At 51.8% G+C, this 23171-nt stretch overlaps 2 protein-coding genes and 1 long non-coding RNA gene across 6 annotated transcripts in view; 1 reads left to right on the forward strand and 2 right to left on the reverse strand.

Moving 5' to 3' along the window:
• The window catches only part of Il4i1 (interleukin 4 induced 1), a 26139-nt gene continuing 2968 nt past the window's right edge, over positions 1-23171 (reverse strand). Inside the window, exons 2-9 of one of the 2 annotated variants that reach the window (XM_048438124.3) lie at positions 8132-8183; positions 6712-6856; positions 4019-4254; positions 3266-3378; positions 2637-2838; positions 1599-1667; positions 1361-1497; positions 1-1233 (exon numbers count right to left, since the gene is read on the reverse strand). In XM_048438124.3, the coding sequence (XP_048294081.1) occupies positions 27-1233; positions 1361-1497; positions 1599-1667; positions 2637-2838; positions 3266-3378; positions 4019-4254; positions 6712-6748 (2001 nt within the window). In that variant the 5' untranslated portion in view covers positions 6749-6856; positions 8132-8183 and the 3' untranslated portion in view covers positions 1-26. Of the gene's footprint in view, positions 1234-1360; positions 1498-1598; positions 1668-2636; positions 2839-3265; positions 3379-4018; positions 4255-4346; positions 6073-6711; positions 6857-8131; positions 8184-23171 lie in introns of those variants that run through there. The other variant, XM_048438125.3, reaches the window with a different exon arrangement.
• Positions 9420-23171, reverse strand: part of Nup62 (nucleoporin 62) — a 16723-nt gene continuing 2971 nt past the window's right edge. Inside the window, exons 2-3 of one of the 2 annotated variants that reach the window (XM_048438131.2) lie at positions 16187-16329; positions 9420-11726 (exon numbers count right to left, since the gene is read on the reverse strand). In XM_048438131.2, the coding sequence (XP_048294088.1) occupies positions 10091-11650 (1560 nt within the window). In that variant the 5' untranslated portion in view covers positions 11651-11726; positions 16187-16329 and the 3' untranslated portion in view covers positions 9420-10090. The remainder of the gene's footprint in view (positions 11727-16186; positions 16330-23171) is intronic. The other variant, XM_048438130.2, reaches the window with a different exon arrangement.
• On the forward strand, positions 13754-18826 carry LOC125403000 (uncharacterized). Of its 2 annotated transcripts, none has more exons than XR_007232811.3 (2): positions 13754-13972; positions 18273-18826. It is a non-coding gene; the product is annotated as an uncharacterized LOC125403000 (long non-coding RNA). The 2 variants fall into 2 exon arrangements; XR_007232810.3 differs by having other exon boundaries at positions 13754-13961.

Here is a 23171-nt window from a genome sequence, read left to right on the forward strand (position 1 = left end):
TTTAACAAAAAAAAATAATAATAACTTTATTGTGGGCTATTATTGTAGGTGGCCTGCTCTAGATAAGACTGGGTTGGGGGCTGGGTGCCTCTTTCCTCTTTGCACGGAGTGTGACCTGCCCCTCCGTGCAGATGCCGATGCCGCTGGGTACCAGATCCCAAGTGCTTGTGTCCCCCATGCACTTCAGGGATGACATGCCCATGCCCGTGTGAAGGCATATTCTTGTGTGCATGCATATGCTCCTTCTGGGGAATGGTCTCTACGAATACATGCCCCCGCAACTCAGGGATGGCCTCCACAAACACGTGTCCCTCCGGACTGGTCTCTTCGTGGGGGGTCTCCTGCCCCTCTAGGATTTCTTCCTGCCGCGGCTCACCTGTGCTGACCTCTTGATCCTGATCCTCGCTGGCCTCTGCATGTGTGCGCTCCTGCTTCTGGAAACTGGCATGCTCCTGCTTCTGGGGACTGGGCACCCTGAACACATGGTTATTGATCTTCACTGCCGCCCGCAATGCGGACTTGACAGCAGTCTCTACCCAGCCATGTGGATGGGCTGTGTGCTCACCCGCGAAGTAAATGCGACCATAAGGGAATGACCAGTCATAGTCTTCATCCCCCTGCCCAAACAATGGCGGCTGCACCACAAAGCCACCCTGGCTGTGCGGGTCCTCTGCCCAGCGTTTGACTACGCCCGTGCCATCCCACAGGCGGTACACGACTGGCCCATGCAGGGCCGCCACGTCCTTGAGCGCCACACGCATGGCCTGGTCTGTGCTCAGGCCGGCGAAAGGGGCTGCAGCATCCGACCACGTGTATGAGGCCAGTAGTAGTGAGCCCTCGCCCGGCGCCGGATAGAATATGAGGCGCGATGGGCGGTCAGTGTTGGAGTGGCCGCCCTCGATGTGCTCCTCGTGCCAGAAGGGCCGGCGGAAACTCAGGAAAACCTTGCTGGCTGCCACGTAGTGCAGCGCGCGCAACGCCTCCTGCCTCCTGCGTGTCAGTGGCGGCGAGAAAGTGATGCGCTGCAGCGCAGGCCCACTAGCCGTCAGCAGAACCAGGTCGGCCATCAGCACCTTCAGGCTATGAGACTGTACCGAAGTGGCGATGTGCAGGAGCACATCGTGCGCTCTCTGAGTGATTGCCACCACAGGCGCATTCAGCAGCACCGGCCCGGACAATGAGCTCAGCAGCGCTCGAGGAAGCAGGTCCCAGCCACCCACGATGCGGCTGTACCTGCAGGGCGGGGCAAGCACATTGACCCAGGTTGAAGCATAGCTCTTAAGGAAGGCCCTACCCTCTCAGGCCCTGCCTCTCCCAGGATGCTCCTCCCTGTGACTTGTTCCATCCACTGTGCCCTCACCGAAGTCGGTCGCTCAGGCAGCTGTGGGCACGTAATGCCTCTGCAAAGCTGAGGTAGAAGAAGCCCTCCTTGGACATCACGTCTCCCAGGAGCTGCACCGCTGGCCAGGTCAGGTTGCCCTCCCCAAGGAGGTATTCCTGTGCAGTTGGCAGGAGCCCTGGTCAGACCCTTCCCTGTTAAGCCCTGGATCTTAGCCAGCTCTTGTGACAGGACAGGCAAACAGTCTCGCCTCACTTACCAGGAGCGTGTGCCTATTGAACTTCTTCATGGCTTTCTTGCAGCCCAAGGCCTTGAGGTCCTTGAGGGCCTGTGGGGGACAATCAGAGGGGCCCTGGCTACAGTGGGAACAGCCACTCACCCCCGTTCAAGTCCCAGACTTTGGATCATTCTTCATAAGCCTCCTCTGTAGCTGGAAGTTCTCCCAAATACAGGATCGCCCTCATCTGCCCACCCAGTCAGCACTGCCGTTTGCTTTTGTACCGGCCAGGAAGTTCAGTAATTGTGTCTAGACCATTGTGGGCGTAGGCAGGTGAGGGTCTCCCATAGCCCAATAGGGTGCTGCTACTAGCTAAGTCTTTAGCAGTTTCCCCTTGGAAACAACTCTCCTTGGCTCCCCAGACCCAAAGGAGTGCTAGAGCACTCCCAGCAACAGCAGCAGCCTGGCCCCCAAAGCCCAGCAGCCTCCATCACCCTTTCTTACGACAGGTAGTACTGATTTTAACGAGCGAGTGGAGGACAGGACACTTTGGAGCTGTGCCACCTCTCCCACTACATGTAGACTCTCCTGCCTGGCACTTCGTTATCTTCCTTCAGGCTCCTTACAAACATGCCTCCAGCCTCTCTGCGCTCCTTGTTCGGGGGGAGGGGGGGAGAAGGAGAAGGATGCTCAAGCAGACACATTGAGGATGCAGACTTAGGGATAATGGATGAGCCAGGTGGGGTTCCAGAAGCAGAGGGTACACCTGGATCACTAGGTGGGTGTGGGGGAGGGGAAGCTATCTGGTAGTCTGACTCAGGGTTTAAGAGGCACTGGGGAGCCATGTCAAGCCATGGGCAGGCTGGCTTCTGTGTGGACAAGAGGGTGATACCCGAGAGACTGTCTAAGGCAAAGCTGCCGGAGGGTCCTGGAGTGCTGGGGCTACAGTAGAGGATGTGCTGGTGAGATGCAGGAAGCATGGGCTGACCCCCAGCAGAGCTGTGGCGTAGACCTTAACAGGGTGTTAGTAGAGACAGAGCCTGAGGGCAGGGCTGGGCTCAGCAGGAAGCTGGTGGCCACCTTGTTGAGTGCCATCTGGTAGATGTCCTCTGGGGAACGGCCTCTCTCCCTGTGGCTCAGGTTGTAGCCCAACTTTTCTGGCATCTTCTCCACCACGTAGTTCCGCAGCCTCACGTCATTTACCTCGGTCCATGTGTTCTCATCATACTGTGTGAACTGAGTCAGGTTGAGGCCCAGGCTCCTACAGAGTGTGTGCAGGATCCTGAAAATGGAAGGCTGCGTGAAGAAGGCCTGGCCTGGTACCACAGGAGGGACCAGTACAGACAGGCATGGAGCAGGTGACTGCCTCAGGAGCTGGGGGTGGGAAAAGGGGCAGAGCTCCGGCAGACTGCACATGGGAAAGTGAGTGATCGCACCAGGAGGATGCTGAGCCAAGCTGTGTTAGCCAGGATGATGGTGAGGGCTGTGAAGAAGTGGGAGGGAACATGGGTAACACTGGAACAGAGCTGGAGGTGCAGCTGGAGGCCCAAGGTTGACAGACAGCACCTTCAGAACAAAGAGCATGGACTAGGGATGGAGCTGGATTCTCACTGAGCCTGAATCAGGGATGGGAGTTGGCTGACTATGGAGGTGGGTTTTGGTAAGCTTCGGTGCAGAGGTGGAGCTCTGTTACCTGGCTGGGATCTCACCTGTGGGAGCTGGGCATTCGCATGGCCCCCAGCTCCCCTATCCAGCCGGTCTTCCCATCCCGGAAGGTGAGGATGCGGCCCCCAATCCTATTATCTGCCTCCAGGATGGTGACCTAAAGACGAGGTTGGGCAAGCAGGAACCTCAGCTCCCCTCGCTGCACTCACAGCAGCCCCTGCCTGTCTTGCTCCCCACAGTGAGGCACACCTAGACTGGAAGAGCCTTCCTTCAGGGTGGAGGTGAGGGGCTGCTACAACAGAGAGGAAGGTTTCAAGACTGTAGCCAGAAAGTCACCAGATGGACTGCGGAGGGACTTTCCAGCCAAGATGGAAGTAGGGAGATTCCTGGTTTGAACGCAAGACTGGGGGGCTGGCCCATTCTCATTTCTGGGTTTTGGTGAAGGGGACACTTGCCCTTGGGAATTTCTTAGCGCTTCCCACAACACAGATCCCTATTTTGACTATGACAATTACATTAAGAGGATTAGGCCTGCCTTTAATCCCAGCACTGGGAGGCAGAGGCAGGCGGACCTCTGTGAGTTCGAGGCCAGGCTGATCTACAAGATCTAGTGCCAGGACAGGCTCCAAAGCTACAGAGAAGCCCTGTCTCGAAAAAACAAAAACCAAAACCAAAACCAAACAAACAAACAAAAAAAGAATCAGGCCTTCCCTCCAGGATAGGCGAGTGGGGTGCAGTGAGGACATCCCACCTGCAGCAGGAAAGGCCCCAGGCGGACAGTAGGCTGCACTTCTCACCTTGTGTCCTGCATCGCTGAGCATCTTGGCGGCTGTCAGTCCGGCTATACCTGCACCAACAACTACCACCTTTTGGGGCTTCAAGGTCCGATTGAGGCCCCAGGTCACCACCTTGAGCAGCTGCTCATAGTCAGGGTCCTCCATGCACTTCTCGAAGGGATTCAGGCTGGAGGCTGCCTTCCAGTTCAGAGAGGCTGCCAGACCCAGGAGGATGGCCACAAGGGTATGGTGTGGGGCTGGCAACAGAAGAGGGTCAGGGCACAGGCAGCAGAAGCAGGAGTCAGCCACAGTCCCAGCACCCCCTTTCTTCCCTCGGTTGCTCACTTACCCAGCCAAGCCATGGCTCAAGTGGCAGCTGCTGTCAGTGGAGAAGTGGGGTAACTGTGATGGGGGTTAGGGACCCCCAGCCTGTCTCTTTCCTTCCTCTCTGGGCATGTATTTCCCCAGACCTAATCTTAATCCGTCAGAGTTCCTGGGACCCTTTTCCCAAGCCCTGGACTAGCTCCCTTCTCCTGCCTCCCAGTCCTAGGTTCTGGGGTGCATTCCCTGCCACCTCCCACCCAGGTAGCTGTACTCCAGCTCTCTTGGAGAGGACAGCAGAACAGAGCCTCTGAGTTCTCCCCTTAAAGCAGCCAGCCCGGCCCACTCACCTCCCTGGGGAATTCAAAGTGCTTTCCTGGTGTGGGGCCACATGCTGGGGGAGGTGGTGTGGTGGTGGGAAAGAGGGCCACAGGAGGAAGTAACTCAGTCTATTTTTCGTACCACAAACAGCTCTGCAGAAGTTGTGGGTGGGGACTGCCCATCCAGATGGCATCACTGGTGCCGGTCCCTGTGCTCTAAGCCTCCTGGACTTTTGTCTTGGGCCTGCCCATCCCAGGCCAGGCCTCCTCACTCCATTTTTCCAGGCCTATCTCCAATTCTATGAAATGGGCACATCCAAGTCTGGGACCTGGGATCTTGGGTCAGGGCCTTCCACATTCTGGTGCCCGTTTCGGCCTGATAGTGTCACATAGTAAAGCACAATATGGCAGGTGTAAAGCCGGGCCAGGACCTTCACATATCACCTGGTCAAGGGCAGAACCTATTGCTGCATCTGCAAGAACATGGGGAGGACTGGGTGGTGATGACGGAGTGGCCCTGTCCTTTCCTGCTATCTTTGTCTTAAGAATGGCTGGGAAGCAGACTGTGGATGACTCTAGAGAGATCTGTTTCTGGCCTTCAGGAGGCCATGAGCAGTGAGGACGACGACACCAGTGCCACCCAAAGCTGGTGAAGTGAGGCAGTCAGGTGCAGGGAAATTCTCCTTGGGTCGGGAGAGAAGTCAGCATAGGGACAGAATGGGAATCTCCAGAGTCCACTAAAGGGAGGTGGTTGGGGTAGGTGTGTGCTCTGTGGCTTGGGCCAAATGGGCAGAACTGCAAAGCCATGCAGGCTGGAGGCCCCAGGTCAAGCAGGACTCCATGGCTTAGGGCAGTACTTGGTCTCAACCCTACAGAGGAATTGATAGAGCTGGGGGCGGGAACAGCCACCTTGTGTCCTGGCATTTATTGATTTATTTAGACAGGGTCTCATCATTCTGCATCCAAGCTGGCCTCAAACTCCCTATGATCCTTCTGCCTCAGTGAAGCAAATGCTAGACTGACAGTGCCACTGTGGCCACTGCTCTCCCTGGCATTGAAGTTTTCCATATATGTGGTTGTTTTACCTTCATGTATGTCTGAGTACTATGTGTGTGTCTGGTGCCCAAAGAGGAGGGTGTTGAATCTGATGGAACTGAAGTTATGGATGGTTGTGAGCCCCTATGGAGGTCCTGGGAATTGAACCCTGGTTCTCTGGAAGAGTAGCCAGTGTTCTTAACCCCAGGGTTACCTCTCCAGTCCCACGGGAACAGCTTTTGGATCCCTGGTTGGAGTAGACTGGGGCTACTCCCCTTACCCTAGGGAGCTCTGGGGAGCAAAGGGAACCAATAGAATAGGTTCAGGTAGGGTTGCCAAGTCCAGTGGCAGGGTGTGTGTGAGCACGCATGTGTGTTTCCCATCCTAGTCCACCCCATCATCAGGGGTTCAAGCCCAGCTTGGGTCACAGTGAGAGCCTATCTAAAATATATATATATATACACACACACACACACTCCAAATCCTAGTATCCTAGTGTTAGTTCCAAGCAGTATTATTGGGCCTAAATTAGGAATCATGGTTAGGCCACCATTGGGGCAGACTGTCTTTCCTTGGTTATGCTGGGGTCTTAGGAAGAAGGCAGGACATGTGGGGATGGAATGAGGGAACAAGAGGTGCAAGTGAGGCTCAGTGTTCTGCAGCAAGGGCACAAACCCAGATACTAGTGTGTGCATCTGGTCATGGCACATGGTCATCAGATATACCTGTCAGCTGCTACTGGCTTTGGGAAACCCAGCTTCAGGACTAGCGTTCCAGGAAGAAATGGTCTTTGGGGACACCCTGCCTACCATGGCTTGCTTCTGACCCACAGGAATGGTGCTGGAGGGTTTAGGTCACATTCCAGCAGGCTGACCTGGGGACGGAGCTGGTGGGAGAGGCCCTCGGCCCCCATGAAGTGCATAGCCTGTTTTTCAGTCTAGTGTCCCTGAGGAGGGCGTAGGGAGACCCAAGACTGGGCAAGGACAAAGTAGCTGTGGCCTCCACCTTAACTCCCCAACCCAGACAGGGGACACTCACTGCATGCTGGTCTTTGGTGGGCTCTTCTTGCGCCCATGGCCTTTCTGGTCAACCTGGAATGGAAGTCATCCTCTGGCGCAGGCAGAACCAGGGCAAATGGTGATAGCTTTGTCCTACTGCCTTGTTAGGTCAGAGAAGCCAAGTCCTGAGAGGAAGATCAGTTGGTATATGGTGGCAGAATTCGCTAGAGAATGTGTTTCTGTTTTTTGACAGGGTGGGTGGGTGTCTTCATTTGTACCCTAGGATGCCCTCCAACTTGAGGCCATCCTTCTGCCTTACATCTTAAACTTTGGGCTAACAGGAATGCCACCATGCCCCTTGATCACCCTCTTCTTTGACACGGGACTATTTTGAATCATATCCCAGGCATACTGTTTTTGCAGAATGTTTCTCTATGACAGAAACGATCAAACTTCCCGTGAAAATTTGAAGATTTACAGCCTAGCTATAAATTTACAAAGTGTGAGGGTACAGCTGTGCTCCAAAAAAGCTTTATTAACTAACAGAAGGTAAGGTCACATACAGGCAGCCAACTCCTATCCTTCAAGATAGGATCTTCTCAGGGTTCCCAGGGAAAGGCAAGCAGATCTCGGAGTTCCCGCAGTTAGGGCTACATGGATGACCTGTTCCGGGCTGGGGACACAGCTGCTAGTTGCCTAGCACGCACAGAGCCTGGGCTGCCTTCCCAGCACTACAGAAACCTGATGTGGTGCACTACTGTGAGGACAGGGAGCCCAGGTTCAAGGTGATCCACAGCTCCCTTGGGAACTGGAGGCCAGCCTGGGCTGGATAGCTCATTTCAAAACAAAATCTAAGATTTATAATTAAATTTTAATAACTATCTCAAACTCTCCTTCTGTGGGACTTTTTCCCTCTAAGTGTCTCCTTTAGAAGCTGCTTTTGCCACACCTTGTCATCAGGTCAAAACCATGCTCCCAACCTCTTCAGCTTTAACTGGCCCTTGAGATAATGACGCACCCACCTTTCTAGCCCCACACTTCCCACCTGGGCAGCTGGTGCAAGCTTAGCTACAATCTGTACTCTTCTGTGGCTGGGGCCGTGCCTTTGATTTCCAGTAGTCACTGGCTGATGGAAGCAACATGTGTGTGCAGTTTCAAGTGCTGTTCTGGGTCATTCTTAGAAAACTAGGGACTTTTGTAAAAACTTCTCCTTCCCAGACAATGCTCTCTGTGCTGCTCAATACAGACCAGAGCTCTTTGTAGAGACCAGGAAGTGGAAAGTTCAAACTTGGTCTCCCTCTTGTCTTTTTCATCCCTTAATGTGATATGGATACAACTTCCTACTTATTGCCATTTCACACTGTCGTTTCCCTTCCTGAGATAGGCTAGTCCCACCAGGCTGGATCACAGCTGGTCCTGGTTACCCAGGGAGATATGGAAGAGGCTCCCCATGCAGTCACCTTTGCCGTCTTCATGGTGATGATGAGAGCGGCCAGCGAGGCAGTGTTCTTCCTGGAGAGGGAAACTGCAATTATAGTGCAGCCTGTGCAACAGCGCCCAAGTTGCCAGTAGCGTTGTCATCCTGGGTTCCCCTCCCCAACTCCCCCAGCACAAAGATCTGTGCTGTTGTCTTTAAAGTGGGTAGACCTTCAGGGTATGATTTCAACTACCTTTTAAAACACAAGGCTGTACAAGTGTACAAGGATGGAGTGCAGAGTGAGTGCAGCTCCTCCCACAAAGGGCAAGATAACTCATCTTCATTTATGCCCAAAATACAATCTGGAATGAGCACATACACATTAGAAGTACACGCTGGCCATCTTTATTGTTTGAGCCCTGACAATGACACATGTGTAAAACATCTTGAGAAACAGGCCTAAACACCATGGTTGGTTGGAGTCAAGCCACGAGTGCAGAGCTGGGCTGCGGAGGCTTATCCATAATCCGAGCACTCAGGAGGCGAAGGCAGGAAAGTCACACCAATTCAAGGAGGGAACCCTGCCTTAAAACAGCAAAAACTAAGATGTTACAGAAAGGCCACTGGGCGCTCAGGATGTCTTCCAGTTCACTAGCCCTGCTTTTCCAAGACAAGGTCTCCTGTGACTATGTGGCTAAAGGTGACTTGGAACTCCAGTGTTCAGGATGCCAGGGTTTCTTATTCTCATCTTTGAGATTTTATTACATGACTGTTTGTTCTGCATACAGTAGCCAAAAGCCCAGAAAAGGGCACCTGATAACCTGGGACTAGAGTTGCAGATGGCTGTGAGCCACCATGTGGTCCTAGAGATCACACCAGGGTCCTTGAAAGAGCAGTGCTCTTAGCAGCTGAGATCCCTCCTCTAGCGCTCCCCCCCTTTTGTGCTTTGAAGCCCAACATAAACAAAGGAAATAACTTGTGGTTCCATTCTGGAATCTTCAAATTGCTGGTCCAGGGTCCCCAGTCCTGTAAGAGCAGCAGTCAAATGCAAGGCATGAGCCCAGTATCTGGTTATCACCTCCCAGTGTTCCCTGATCCCCACTACTGATGACATCACAATGACACCTGCACACAGTGGATGATTGTCCACTCGTACATGGGCGGAAAGGACTCTTTCCTGCACCTGCACCCCACCTACCCCAAGGAACGTAAAGACTGGGCCCATGTGGCTCAATCAGTGGCTCCAATCCAATGGCACACGACTCGATATCCCACCAGCATTGCCCTGCCGAGTCTTGGGACCTTTATTCACCACTTATGTCCACAGCAGGTCTGGTTTCACAAATTTTTCTTTATTTAGAAAAGCAACATTTGATCAGGGATCACAGAGGCTACAGCAGGGTACAAGGAAATAAAACAGATCAGGACATGACTGCTGGCTTTCAACACTGCATCTGACTGTGACTAAGATAGTTTTGACACTGGGATATCCAGAAGCAAATCTTCTGCCACAGGAGCTCACCATCTAGGATTGAAGGAGGTAGTCAAAGCAGTTGTTAGCTCACTGCGCCTCGGTGACTCTGCTTTGTATGGCAGAGGCTCTGGAGGACATGGGCTAGATGGGAGCTGGAGAGGTGCAGAAACCTTGGGCTTTCAAACCCACCATGTCTCCATCCAAGGTAAGTTCCTTGGCCAGTATCTCCTTCGAGCGGAGCGCTCTGTCCCACAGTCACAGAGTGACTGAAGGTCAAGTTGGATGGATCAGAACTGAAGCTGCTGTGAAGCAGCACTGAAATGAACCCTTGTCTTTGTTCTTTAAATGCTGACCTAGAGCTCAGTGATATTCATGCTGGGCCCCAGAGCATAGGTTACATCGAGTGCCATGCCTTGTACAACTTCTGCTAAGTGGAAGTCAAGCCAACATTCCTCTCAAAATAGCACAACCACCCAAAAGAAAGCCAGCAGCCCTGTCACCCAAGGAGCCCCTCCCATTCATGCAGGGCTAGTCGAAGGCAATGCGCAGACTGCGCTCCTGCTCCTTGCGGCGGCCCTCACATACGCGGCTGGCCTCTTCCACCCTCCTCTGCAGCAGGGCAGAGCTTTGGTCCACCCACTGTAGGGAGTCCATGTGTGCATTGAGGATCTTGCAAATCTGTTGCAGTGGGTCACTGGTGTCTGCAGGGCCACCAGCCATGTTCAGGTGCTCGATGATATCCTTGAGGTCCTGTGCCATGCGCTTGAGCTGCGCATCGATGTTCTCAGCTAGCTTGAAGGTCTTCTCACGCTCCTCATCTGCATGCTGAAGGTAGATGGTGCCACTCTGCTCCTTCACTGACTCCTCCAATGGGCTCAGCAGGTCCTCCAATTCCTTCTGCTGTGACAGGATGAAGTCTAGCTCCTGATCCAGCCGCTTCTGATCCAGCTTCACCTTTTCCACCTCCCGATGTAGACTGGTAATCTTCTCCCCATTCTCAATCAGTGTGCGATCCCAGGCATTGACCTGTGTGGCCTGTTGCAGGAAGTGCCGCTCCTGATCCTCCAGCTCCAGGCTCCACTTGTTGATCAGGCTTTCCAGCTGCGCATAGGTCATCGCGGGACCTGTGGTAGTCCCAGCTGCACTGCTGGAGCCAGGCAGAGCAGTCCCAGTAGTGGCCACACTGCTGGGACCAGCTGACACTAGGGATTTCAGGCTCAAGGCAAAGCCAGAGGTTGTGGTGGAGGTGGTCGTGGTAGAGGTGGTGGTGCTGGAGATGGTGGTGGAGGGGCCAGGAGCTGCCCCAGGGGCCTTGAGGCTGAAGCCCAGAGTCCCAGCACTAGGAGTGGCTGAAGTTGTCACTGGAGCTGAGAGGGAGAGCCCTGTAGCACTGGATGAGGCAGGAGCAGGCGCTATGGAAGCAAAGAGTGTGGACCCTGCACTGGTGGTGGCAGCAGTAGGTGCAGCAGCAGCTGGCTGTGCTGTTCCTGCTGTAGTGGTCACCAGCGTGGCTGGAGTGAAGGGAGAGCCAGACAGTGCTGTGGGCTGGGTTGAGCTACCCACAGAGCCAATGCCAAAGCCAGAGGCTCCAGGCTGGGAAGCACTGCCACTGGTGAATGAGAAGCCTGTGGAGCCAGCAGATGGAGCAGAGGTGTTAGAGGACCCAAACACAAAGCCAGTGGGGGCTGTTCCCTGGCTAGAGGTGCCAGCACTTGAGATGGCATTGGTAAGGGTGCTACTACCAAGTCCAAAACTGCCAGTGTTGGCTGTGGCTGATGTGGCAGCTGTGTTACTCAGGTTGAGCTTTGGGGTGCTGATTCCCAGGGAGAAGCCAGTTCCTCCAGAAGCAGGTGTTGTCCCGAAGTTGAATCCTGGTGTCTGTGTGGTTGGGGTCTGTGTGGTGAGTGAGAAGAGGCCAGTGGAAGGGGTGGCTGCAGTTGTCTGGGAGGGAGTTCCAAAATTAAACCCTCCAGTGCCGGAAGAAGAGAAGGAAAAGCCAGTGGCGGGTGTAGTGGTTGCAGTCTTCGCAGTGCCAAATGTAAAGCCGCCAGCAGGGGCCCCGGTGCCTCCAAAGTTAAACCCACTCATGGCTGTGGAATCTCCAGGTGGCAGCTACTCCGACTCTGGGGCAAATCCGTCAGCGTCTGCAACCTTGGGGAGGTTTCTAGAGCAGAGGAAGTGACATGGTCAGATGGCAGTTTGGGACAGGCAAGCTCAGTGGTGTGGAGGGTAGCGGGTTGGATGCAGAGCTGGCAGCAGCCCTGCCTCATCCTTTGCTAACCTAACCAGCTCCAGTAAACCAAATGGAGGTGAGTAATCTTGGACATATGCAGCTCCCAGTACCAGAGAGGAGGTCTGAGGCAGTTCGCAAGAAAGCACTCTAGCGAATGGAACCAGGACACAAGGACCTGCAGGACCAGCTCTTCCAGGCTGCCAGCATTCGCCTTTGATTCTACAGGCAGAGTAGGCCTGGGTCCTCCAAACTCAGGGTGGGCATGAAAGCCCACCCAAGTCAGTCAACCAATTTCATCCGGGGTTCTCCTATAGGTAGAACCGAGCAGCTGCCACCAATGAGTGGAAGGGACAAAGGGAAGAGGGAGAGAACATTCAGTAAGCCAAGAGCAGCCATAGTTCACCCACCCCACTTAGAGCACTGGATTCTAACTGAAGCAGCTCCAGGCAGTGAGGAAGGTGACAGGGAGTAATGCAGGCACCAACTAGGAGGCAAGATTTTTTCCCATCAGCACTATGGAGACAGCTGGAAAGCTGCCATCATATTCCCAGGTCACAAACTAGCAGGTGTTGAGACGGGAGCCAGTATAGTGGACCTGACGGAGTCACAGGCATTTCCCCTATCCTGTGTGGGGCAGACAGAGATGTAAAATTGAGCAACCCATACAACACCACAGACACACATCCCTTGTAGAATGGAAGTGCGGCAGAATGTCCCCTTTAGAGCTGAGTGGCCCTGGCTGTGGTCTTCTGAGGTGATGGGTACCTTCTGTGGGCAGCACTGCCCAAAGGCTCATTCCATAGTGGAGAAGCACCACTGGTGGGCTTCCAAATTGTGTGTGTGATGCATCTTTTTCAGATGTTATTTTCCTTTCTTTTGGAGAGATATTCACTGGGGCCTGCAATTCTCCAGTTAAGCTAGGTGGGCTGGTGGGCCAGGGAGCTCCAGGGACCACCCATTTACACCTCTCCTGCACTGAGATAATGTCTAACTTTTTCATTTGGGTGCCGGGGATTGACTCTGTCAAACAATCACTCTATTGATCAAGCCACCCCCCAGCAACTGACATTCTGTTCTCTGGGACAGGGTCTCATTATGAAGCTCAGGCTAGCTTCAATATTACAATCCTTTTTTGCCCCAATCTTTCAAATGTAGGGATTACAGGCACACACTGTCACACCTGTTGTTGTGAAAGCAACTGAAGGAAAGCAAACCCGATGCCAAGTGTAGCAGATCTGAGTGACCCAGTCCTTCTCGCCACCTTAACAAAAACATTAAGCCTCTCTGAGCTCAGTCCTCCCTCAGCAAAGTTGGGGGGGGGGCAGGGCAGGTGGCACCTAGTGTGCTGAGCAGCTGACATGATTTGGGGTGCTCACTATCCCTCTGACATTTTCAGAGTAGGAAGGAGACCTGGAAAAGCCGGTGTGGCTAACCTCTGCTCTACTATGAATTTCATCTGTGGCCCTGCTCGTGAGTCATCAGGTTGTGACGAGAATGCAGCAGTCTTGAGGCTACTGGGCAGCAGCCCCTGCCCACTGCGGGGACAGCACCATGTGGTGTTTGTTCTCCTTCCCTGGCTCCACAGCTGGCCTGTGGACAGTGCACAGAAGGGTAATGGGACTCAGGAGGAAATAAGGTCGGGTTCCATTTTCCTTTACTGAGGATAGCCAAGGTCTGCTCTGATCTCTGGGCCCTGCCCCTCGAGCTTACAGGAACTTCTGGGGAAGGAAGGTTATTTTACTCTCAAAAGGTCACAGCAGGTCCATGGGGGGCCTCTGCTAGCATCCAGACAACTCTGGTATGACAGAGACTTCCTTGTTGGTGAGTTTTAGCTGCCCAACACCCAATCAGTTACGCTTCATACCTCAATTCTTAAGAACTCAGTGTACGCTTTTGCTACTAGTAAACCACAGCAGAAATTTCCATTTATAGAAAGTTCACTGTAGTTACTAAGAAATTATGTCAAGCTCCCATGGTGCCAAGGTGTTGTGACACTGTTTAAAGTCACCAGCTCAGACCACAGTGCCAGGACATGTGGCAGTGCAGCTATAGGAAGGGAAGCCACGAGGCCACTCAGGACTGGGGAAGATGGACCTGGAGGAAGGCAGAGACTGAACATGAGGCTCGTGTCCAGCTTCTGGGAAGGAACCCAAGTTCGCGGAACAGGTACCTGCCAGGTAGTCTATGCTAATGTGACTTATGGTGGTGTCAAAGACCACAGGGGTGACCCTCAGGACTCAGATGACCTTCCCTGGCTTCAGACGGGCACTCAGTTGCACCTGGAATGTGGTTCCCCTCCTAGCCCATGACAGAATCTTCCTGTGATGCTAATGGTTTGGCTACTCATACTGTCTCTGTTAGGACAGCTATCAGTGTGCAGCACCGTGTGTGAGGTCCAGGGCCTGCAAGGAGAGGACCACCAAGTCCTGCCAAACACTGGGAAGACAATAATAATAGTCCTGGTTTTGGGCATCAGTACTGGCACAGCCACAAAGCACCATACTAATGACTCAGACTTTTATTTTATTTTTTTAAAAAAAGACAAGCTTTCACTATATAGCCTCACTATGTACACCAGCTCAGCAGTCCACCCACCTCCACATCCTAGTGACTCAGACTCTTTGTTAAAGGAGCTACAGGGGCCTGGTAAGTATGGGGCTAAACTGGAAAAGAAGTTGGAAAAAATGGGCTGGGAGGAAGGTGGGGTGATAAGCCAGGTCAGGAACTTTAACTGCTCTGGTGACAGAGACAAGCACAGGGAGGCCTGACTTGAGTCCATGATGACCCCTAAGCCTTGGAAGCCCTTCAGCTGCAGCCCTTCCATCTTCACACAGGACAGGCTCCTAGAGCCCGGGAAAGGAAACAGCTATTCAGGGTAACAAGGTAACAGGTCCACAGCATGGCACTTGGGCTAGACTCAGGCTGCTGCATTCTCCCCAACCCGATCACCAGCCTTCTCCCCGGTTCCACAAACTCCTCCCACCCATCTTTTAGTTAGTTTTCTGAGCAGGTTGGCTGCCGTGCTCCTGCCTCCCAGGATTTCTGATGCGAACTGAGTCTTAATGGCTAGGGACAGTCCCTCTTGCTTCCATCTGTGTGCTGGGTCACAGCCGGCATGCCAAAGTCACTCATACTCCACCTGGACACCCATCCACACGAAAGCTGAGCACTCACTGTGGCAACAGTGCTGTTTTCAACAAAGCAGCCGATATCACTAGTACGTTTTGGAAGAGGCTAGTGTGACTGGGAAAAAACAAAACAAAACAAAACAAGGTAGGGTGTGTCTTATGTGGCTAAAGGGCTTGACAGACACAGATGAGCTCAAGATGGAGATGACCTCTGGGTGACCCACTTGTACACACAGGTCCCTCAGCAGAGTGTTGTATTTAAGATGCACTACATTCATTTATGCTGTGGAATTTTTTAAACAATGTAAAGATGTGTTGCCTTCTTTTGTTGCATTTGTTATCTTTGTGAGGCTGTGTTAACTTTGCCTGTCTAAAGCACTGATTGGTCTAATAAAGAGTTGAACAGCCAATAGGTAAGCAGGAAAGAGGGATTAAACCAGGCTGCCAGGTACAGAGAATAACTAGGAGAGATCCAGAGAACAGAAAAGTGTGAGCCAGGAGGAACGAGACAGGGAGGAGAGAACTGCAGGAACCACCCAGTCACCACCCACAGAATAAAAAGGAAAGAGGGATATGGAATAGAGAAAGAGAAAGCCCAGAGGCAAAAGGTAGCTGGGATAATTTTTAAAAAGCTGGCTAGAAATAAGCCAAGCTAAGGCTGGGCAATCATAAGCAAGAACAAGTCTCTGTGTATTTAAAGAAGAGCCGGGTGGCAGGACCCCCAAAGAGCAAAAACAATTTTTCTTTATTTTTAGTAATAGCGCAAGGAGGCAGAAGAGGCAACAAGTCATAATGCTGGGTCACAATGGTGTCACCCCATTTCCTTTGACCCCTTGCCCATAGTGGTCAGAAAGAAGCCAGAGGGAGCTGGGGAGAAGCCATGTGCAGAGCGGAGCTTATCATCAGGAGGCACGGCTGGGAAATCTGGGGGAGAGGGAATGTGCAGGAGTGAGGCCTTATGTGAGAGCACAGCAGGCACTGTCCACCAAGAGACCCTAGCAGCAATAAGCAGCTACCTGTGACAGACTAACCATGGATATCTGTCTAGTTCTGGACACTATGGAGGTGCTCATGGCTAGTCTGAACAAGAGCTGGTAACGGCCACATTACATCACAGCACCAGCCAGAGCAACACTCAGCAGGTCCTGGAACCTTCCAGAATGGAAAACAGGATAAAAGAGGGTATGGGATGTAACCTCCTCAAGAACACAGCAGAGGCCGGGGTCAGTTCTATGGAGATGGAAGTCCTGATGGCATCCTTACCCTAGACTCCTGCTGCCCCGCATTCTTACAGTGCTTTCCTGTCAGTTGCCTGGCACGGCACAGCACAAGGACAAGGAGCAGGCTTCCAGTCCTAGTCCTGGGGTCTGAGTCTTAAGGTTGCTCCCATGCCTCAAGCTCTCCACCTGTAAACAGTAAGGGTATCAAGAATGGATGGAAAGCAGAACCCTGTCAGGTGCTGGCTGATGAAAAAAGTCAGTCAGGTTTTGTCCTGGCATACAGCCACCAGCCACCAGGTGGTACCATGACAGCGCAGAGCCAGGGAAGGACTGGACAGCAGCTAGCTCTCTGAGGGAGCCTTCTGCTGAGAGACAGTTAATAATAGTCCCCCCACTCCTATCTTTTGGTTGTTTGAGACAGGGTTTCTCTATGTATCCTTGACTGTCTTGAAACTCACTCTGTAGACCAGGCTGTCCTCAAACTCACAGAGCTCCGCCTGCCTCTGCCTCCCGCCACCACCGTTAATAGTTTTAAGAGCTCCAACAAGACGCACAAAATGGCACATGCTTGTACTTGCCAGCTCTTAGAAGGTGGAAACAGGAGGAACAAGGGTTCAAGGTCTGTCACCTACCCAGTGAACTTGGGACCAGCCTAGGCTACATTAGATTATGTCTTTTTAAAAAACAAAACAGGGTGCTTTCTCTTCTGCTGCTGCTTTTGTGAGTAGCACACCCTTCTAACCAGAAGTCTTCCCTTGCTGAGACAAAATAAAAATCTGCAGGAAAAGGTCCATGGCAGGACCAAAGGCACTGCAGAGGAAAGACAGAGAGAAGGCAAAGGCAAGACAAGGGGGAACCTGAGGGCTGGAGAGATGGTTCAGCGGTTAAGAGCACTGGCTGCTCTTTGAGAAGACTGGGGTTCAATTTCCAGCACCCACATGGCAGCTCACAACTGTCTGTAATTCTAGCTCTAGGGGTTCCAACACCCTTACACAGATATACACGCAGGCAAAACACCAATGCACATAAAAATAAATAACAAGGGGGAAGGACACCTGATCCCCAGGAGGCCTGGCCACACCCCGACCCCCACAATATGCCCCATGTATCCTTGGAATCACCCCACTACCATTCCACCACCTCTGTCATGGAAGAAAACCCTCTAACCCTCAGGAAACAAACCAGCTTCACGTTTCTTCCAGTGCAAAGCAGACAGTGCCTTCTAGCTGAAAAAGGCTGAGACAACCTTAAGATGGCCAGACCAGAGGGGAGACCTGGTCTAGTGGGAGACCCTTTCTCAGCAGGGTGGAGGAAGACACCCCACATGGACCCCTGTCCTTCACAAGCATGTGTAATAGGCTCTTATGGACCGCCTGACATGAAGACGTTATTAATTTTGAATGCTTGGCCTTAGTTTAGGCTTGTTCCTAGCTAGCTTTAACCCATTTCTATTCATCTGTGTGTTGCCTCAAGGCACATTTACCTTATCCTGCTTCTTTCCTCCACGCCTGTCTGTCTGGCTCCCCTTTGCTCTCTGCCCAGCTATTAGCTGTTCAGCTTTTTATCAGACCAATCAGGTGCTTTAGGAAGGCAAGGTGTAACAGCAACACACTTTTACATAGTCAAATATTCTATTCTACAACAAGCATGTGCACATGTGTACTTGAATTCACACCTGCTTATAAATGAGCAGTCAAGTGCCTGATCCTCCCCACACCTGGTGGTTTGATCACACGTGGCTTAGTTCAATCAGGCTTGGGTCCTGATCCCAAGCCACTGCTGAGGAATGGAGACCTGGCCTTGAATTCTGGATTCTGCTGCCCTAGGTGTTGGGATCACAAGTCAACACCATCATACTCAGCTTTTCACAGGAAAGTTTCTAAACATGTAGGCAAACACCATTCTGTACTTTTCCTGTCCAAGTACAACAATAACGGTCTTGGGGAACAGCATCAGGTAAAGGCACTTGCTGTAAAGCAGCTGACCGGCGTTCCACCCATAGGGCTCAGAGAAAATTGACTCCTAAAAGCTTTCCTGACTTCATGCACACAAGTGTGTACATCCACATAAAATAGAAATGACTTAAAAGGCTGCTACTCGATACCATTTTTTTTCTGTATTTATTTCAGAAATTACAATCTGCTGTAATGTGGTGATGTGTTTTCCAAGATGACAATGCCACCCCTGCCACCATCAGGACCAAGCACAACTACTACCAGTCTACTGACTTCAAGGTTGACTGAGGCGGTGAGCTAGCTACACGCACACAAAGCACCACAAAGACAATGAACACACGCTCTGCCTAACCTATATGCTAAGTGGTGAGAGGTGGGAGGGAGTTTCCTGAGGCCCTGGAAAAAGCTCATGAGGTTGGTTTGAATTCTGGAAAGAGGCCATCACCCACTCCTTTTGCTTCTTCACTCCCTAGCCAGCAGGTACCCAGCTATCACCATACTTCTTTCCCATATGTGCACACGTCTATGACTTTTCCATCAAGCCTCAAGGTAAAGGGGAAAAGAAGCCAAGAGAATCAAGAGGTCAATACCAGCTCTGACAACAAGATCTGGTCTCAAGCAGTAACAACAAAAATAGAAGACACTGTTTGAAGCAGGCATAGTCTCTCATTGGGTAGAGGACGGGCATGAGGCTTTCGGTGGCACTGATTAAATCATGTCCCTATGTGTGTGTGTGTGTGTGTGTGTGTGTGTGTGTGTGTGTCTAATGACAGAATCTGCACATCCTCAGCCTTCTCCCTTCCTCCTCCAGAGGAAACCTTCTGTACATCAAGAAATCAGTCCACAGCTAATTAGCAATTACATCCTTCCTTACTCCCTAGGGCCTCCACCAGCTCAAGTGACAAACAGTCACCAACTCCCAAAAACCTAACCAGCTCAAGTGCTACCAGGAGCCTATAGCAGAGAGGGTTAAAGGAAGGGTTTTGAGGTAGGGTCCTGCCATTGGCTAGGATGAACTTGAACCCCAGGTTTAAGCGGCAATTCTTACAGGTACACACCACCCACTAGGTCTCAAGTAGGGTTCTAGATGTACCATTTTGAGACAAGATTCTCTCCTGCTCTCACCCCCTGCAGCCAACACACCTAGCCTGATGGTACCTGTACTATTTAAAGCAGTCTTTATAGCCTGGTCAGATAGTTCATGACCATAACGCAGCATTTGGGAGGCTGGGGCAGGAACACTGCCTGGGCTATACAGCAAGACAGTCTCATAAAGGAAAGAACTGAAGAGCTGGCTGGAGTTAACGTTTATTGCTCTTGCAGGACATTAGCTTGGGTCTCAGCACTCACAACAGGTGGTTTATAACTTCTACCTAGTTCTAGAGTTGCCCTCTGGCCTCCTTGGGCACAGCACACACAGGGCACACAACCTTACAAAAGCTCACACACCACAGAAACAAAGGAAGGAGTCCCACAGTGCTCTGAGTAGCTCCTGCCCCTTAGGGACAGATTGTCTTTAATCCTTCTCTGTGTATATCACAGACTGTCCCCGTAAGTTGCTTCCAACTTGTTTTTCACTCTGGCTGCTGTTGCAGTCTATGGTTGGGACACATCTTATCCATTCACACCGCTTAACAGACACCCAGGAAATTAATTTTTCTCTGTAAACAAACATCATTATTTCCCCCAGCAGGCTCGGGAAGCCAGCTTCCAGGTACACTTGGGGGTCGGCTGCTGGCTGGCTGGCTGTGTAGCAAGCACATGCTACCTCTCCAGGACTAGCACCTGAACCCGGCAGCCTACCACTCATCTGCTCTGTCACCAGCGTCCCAGATATACCCTCACTCACCAGAGGAAGCTCCAGACCTTCCACACCTACTACACCAACACAACATCAATAATAAACACAAGCTGGCCACTTGACACACACCACAGCAAGGACAGACCTGTGGGGCCAATAAAGACAGCAAGACAGCTCAGCCTGCAACACCCATTGTTAAATGTGATAAAAGCATTGGTTAGTCAAATCCATGTCTCTTCCAACCCAAACTACCACAAAACTCAGATGCCATTCACTAAGAAAGCAAAATAAAACCACTCCTGCCAACTTTACCTGTCCTTTAGAGCCGACAGCCAACACAACTGAGCTACAGGACCATACATCAAACAATGTCAAACTCTGCTTACAACAGTACCAGAAGCCCAGGAAATGGTGTCAGGCTTCCCCAAAACATTGTTAGGGAAGGGTCCAGGGAAGCTATTACAGGAGCCCCTTGTTAAGGAGAAGCTAAGCTACTCCAGGTGGGAAGGGGTGGTGATCTCAGGTCACCATGTCATTCTAGACAAAGGTCTGCTCCTTGGAAATTCTCATCACCACCATGAAAATTTTTCTCCTGAAAATCCATGTCAGACCACAAAGATGCTCCATTTCACAACCACCAGGTGGTCCACAGAAGAGATGACCGAGATGCTGTAGGGTGTGGCAGACACTTGGCAAACAATCTGGAAGAGGCTTGAGGTCAGTTTCTTTCACAGCCCTGTCCCGCAGGTCCCTCTTTGCAAAGGTTCTCAGAAACTCTGGAATGTGGTGCAGCCATAAAGACTCCAAGCCCCCCCCCCCCAAGCTCCAAGGGACCAGATACAAACTGTGGGGATTTCAAGTTTTCTAAAGTACTAATAGTCCTAACTTGAACCTCAGACAAAATCTAGACCCCCATCTTCCCTATCAACTCAGCACAACCAGTGATCTCTTTCAGATGTGGCCGGGATGTTCAAGAGGGGCTCTCCTGTCCCTCTGGGACAGTTCCGTCCTGACGCCTGTGTCCTTTCACAATTAACCTTCTACCACCATTGCTCTGAAGTGGCTGTCCCTGTCCCTGTCCCCTTCACCAAGATGTCAGGCACACAGTAATCAGGACTGGCTTCTAGGTTCCAGAACACTACAGAGTCAACTGCCACCAGTCTCCACAGCCCTTTCCCTCTGTAAGGGCATATATCTTCTAGATGACACAGGTTGAAAGGAAAGATGTAGTAGGTTGGATGGCCACCCGAGATTCATCCACACCAGTTCCCATGGCTTGGGAATATTACCCCACTGGAAAAGCATTCTGTTTAGACAAGTTACATAAAGGCTCTTCCAAAACTCAGTTACCCTGGATTATCTGAAAAGGCCCAATGCACAAACACGGCATCTACAAGGAAAGCAGGAGGCTCAGAGGAAGGAAGAAGTGGCTAGGATGGAGGCAGAGTCAGGCCCAAGGGATACAAGGGGCCACAGCCTCAAAATGAGGTTACCTCTAGATACTGGTATAGCCAGGAACCCAATGCCTTGGGAACCCCCAGAATTTTAAGGTAGCAAATGTATGCTGTCCAAGTCTTTTAAGTTCCCATCCATCACAGCAGCAACGGGGAACAAATGAGTGCAGGTTACACCCACAATGCAGGAGCTGGTGCAGGAGCATGGGGCCAACCCGACAGAGATGAGAATTACAACACAGTCCACTGGAGAACTCTGAGCACCTGGCCACGTGGCATTGCCCTTTCCCCAGCTGAGCTGGCCTTGGCCTTTCTGCCCTTGTTTGCCAGGACACCCACCTCCAACCGTGGCCTGCTGGCCTTAGGGACATAGCTTAACTTGCTCCCTAGCACTGTGTGGGAATTATGGTATCAAGTTCCCTGCTCTGACACAAACAACTCATTTGGAAGTGTACCTGCTGCCTATGGGAGTGTGTGTGTGTGTGTGTGTGTGTGTGTGTGTGGGGAGCAGCGGCACAGTGCTGGGGGCTATGGGGGAGGATTCTGGGAAAAAACAAAGTCTGATCTTGTTCTCTATGTACTGGAGGGGATGGTCATGCACACAGATATCCACCCGTCTGTTAGGCAGGTCAGAATGTAGAAATATGGTGAGACAGGAAGGGAAGCTACATCAGACTCCGATCTCCTAGGAGAGCTCTCCCCCAGCTACAACCTTAGTCTACACACCCAAGCATTAACAGCGTGTGCTGATGAAGCTCATCTCCACGTGCCAGGTAGGTCCTCTTAGGAAAATGAGTCAGATATGATGCCACATGCACTTACACTAGGAAGCCAACTGAGAGGCCAGTGTTCACTCTACTCTGCAGATGGAAACCAACCCTTGGCCACAAACAGGTCCTATAAAGCCCAAGCCTTTTCTATCACAGGGCTGTTCCCTCAATTGGGAAACTAGGGTTTGCTGCAACAGTACAGGCAATGTGGGAGGCAGCTGGGTGGGCAAAAACAAAGCTACATAGGAAGTGCTGCAGTGAAAGCCCTTTCTCTGCATACTAACCAGAAATTAAAAAGCAGATCCGGTAAAGTATGTCTCCTCTAAGGCAGGCTGGTACAGATAGCATCTAGTAACTGAAGCAAAGAACAAACCTAGGTAACAGTCTGGGTTTGAGGACTCATGGGACCCTGGCAGGGTGGGGAACCCTGTCCTATCAAGGACAACTGTGGCCATGCACAATTCTCTTTCCCTTTCCAAGTCCCAGTCTTGTCTTTCATAATCAAGTCAGGAGCCTCTGGGATGCCAGGCCTTTTCTCAGCACAAAGCCCCAGATTCTCTGGGTTCTGCCCAGGCACGCCCCTCCAAGTACCCCCTCCCTACTGCTGCCAGGGGACCTCCTATCCAGAGATTTGTTACCTAGGAGCTGTTTCCAGGTGCTTTGTGGCCCCCAGAGAATTCCCTCACCCCTTTCCTACCCATCAGAGCCAGGGCTGATGCAACTGCCTGCAACCAGCCGCCTCACTCCTCAGCACAAGCCCCTCCGCACTAGAAAAAAGTTCCAAGCAGCTCCACCTTTGCTCCTGGCCTGGCTCCCCACAGGACTACTGCTTTTTTTTTTTTAGGACAGAGGCGAGGCTACCATCTAAATCTGGGTAAAAATCAGGGAGAGAGATGAACACACAACTCAGACCTGGGTACTGGACAAGGCTCACAGGCCTTATGGATGACACACCACAACCACACAAAATGATGGTTGCACACATGCTGAGAAGGGCATGGCAACTAAATGTGGAAGCACCCACTCAGCACGACCGGGTCGAGGATGG

Source organism: Myodes glareolus, chromosome 24 (assembly GCF_982192425.1).
Source record: "Myodes glareolus chromosome 24, mMyoGla1.1, whole genome shotgun sequence".
NCBI lineage: Eukaryota > Metazoa > Chordata > Mammalia > Rodentia > Cricetidae > Myodes > Myodes glareolus.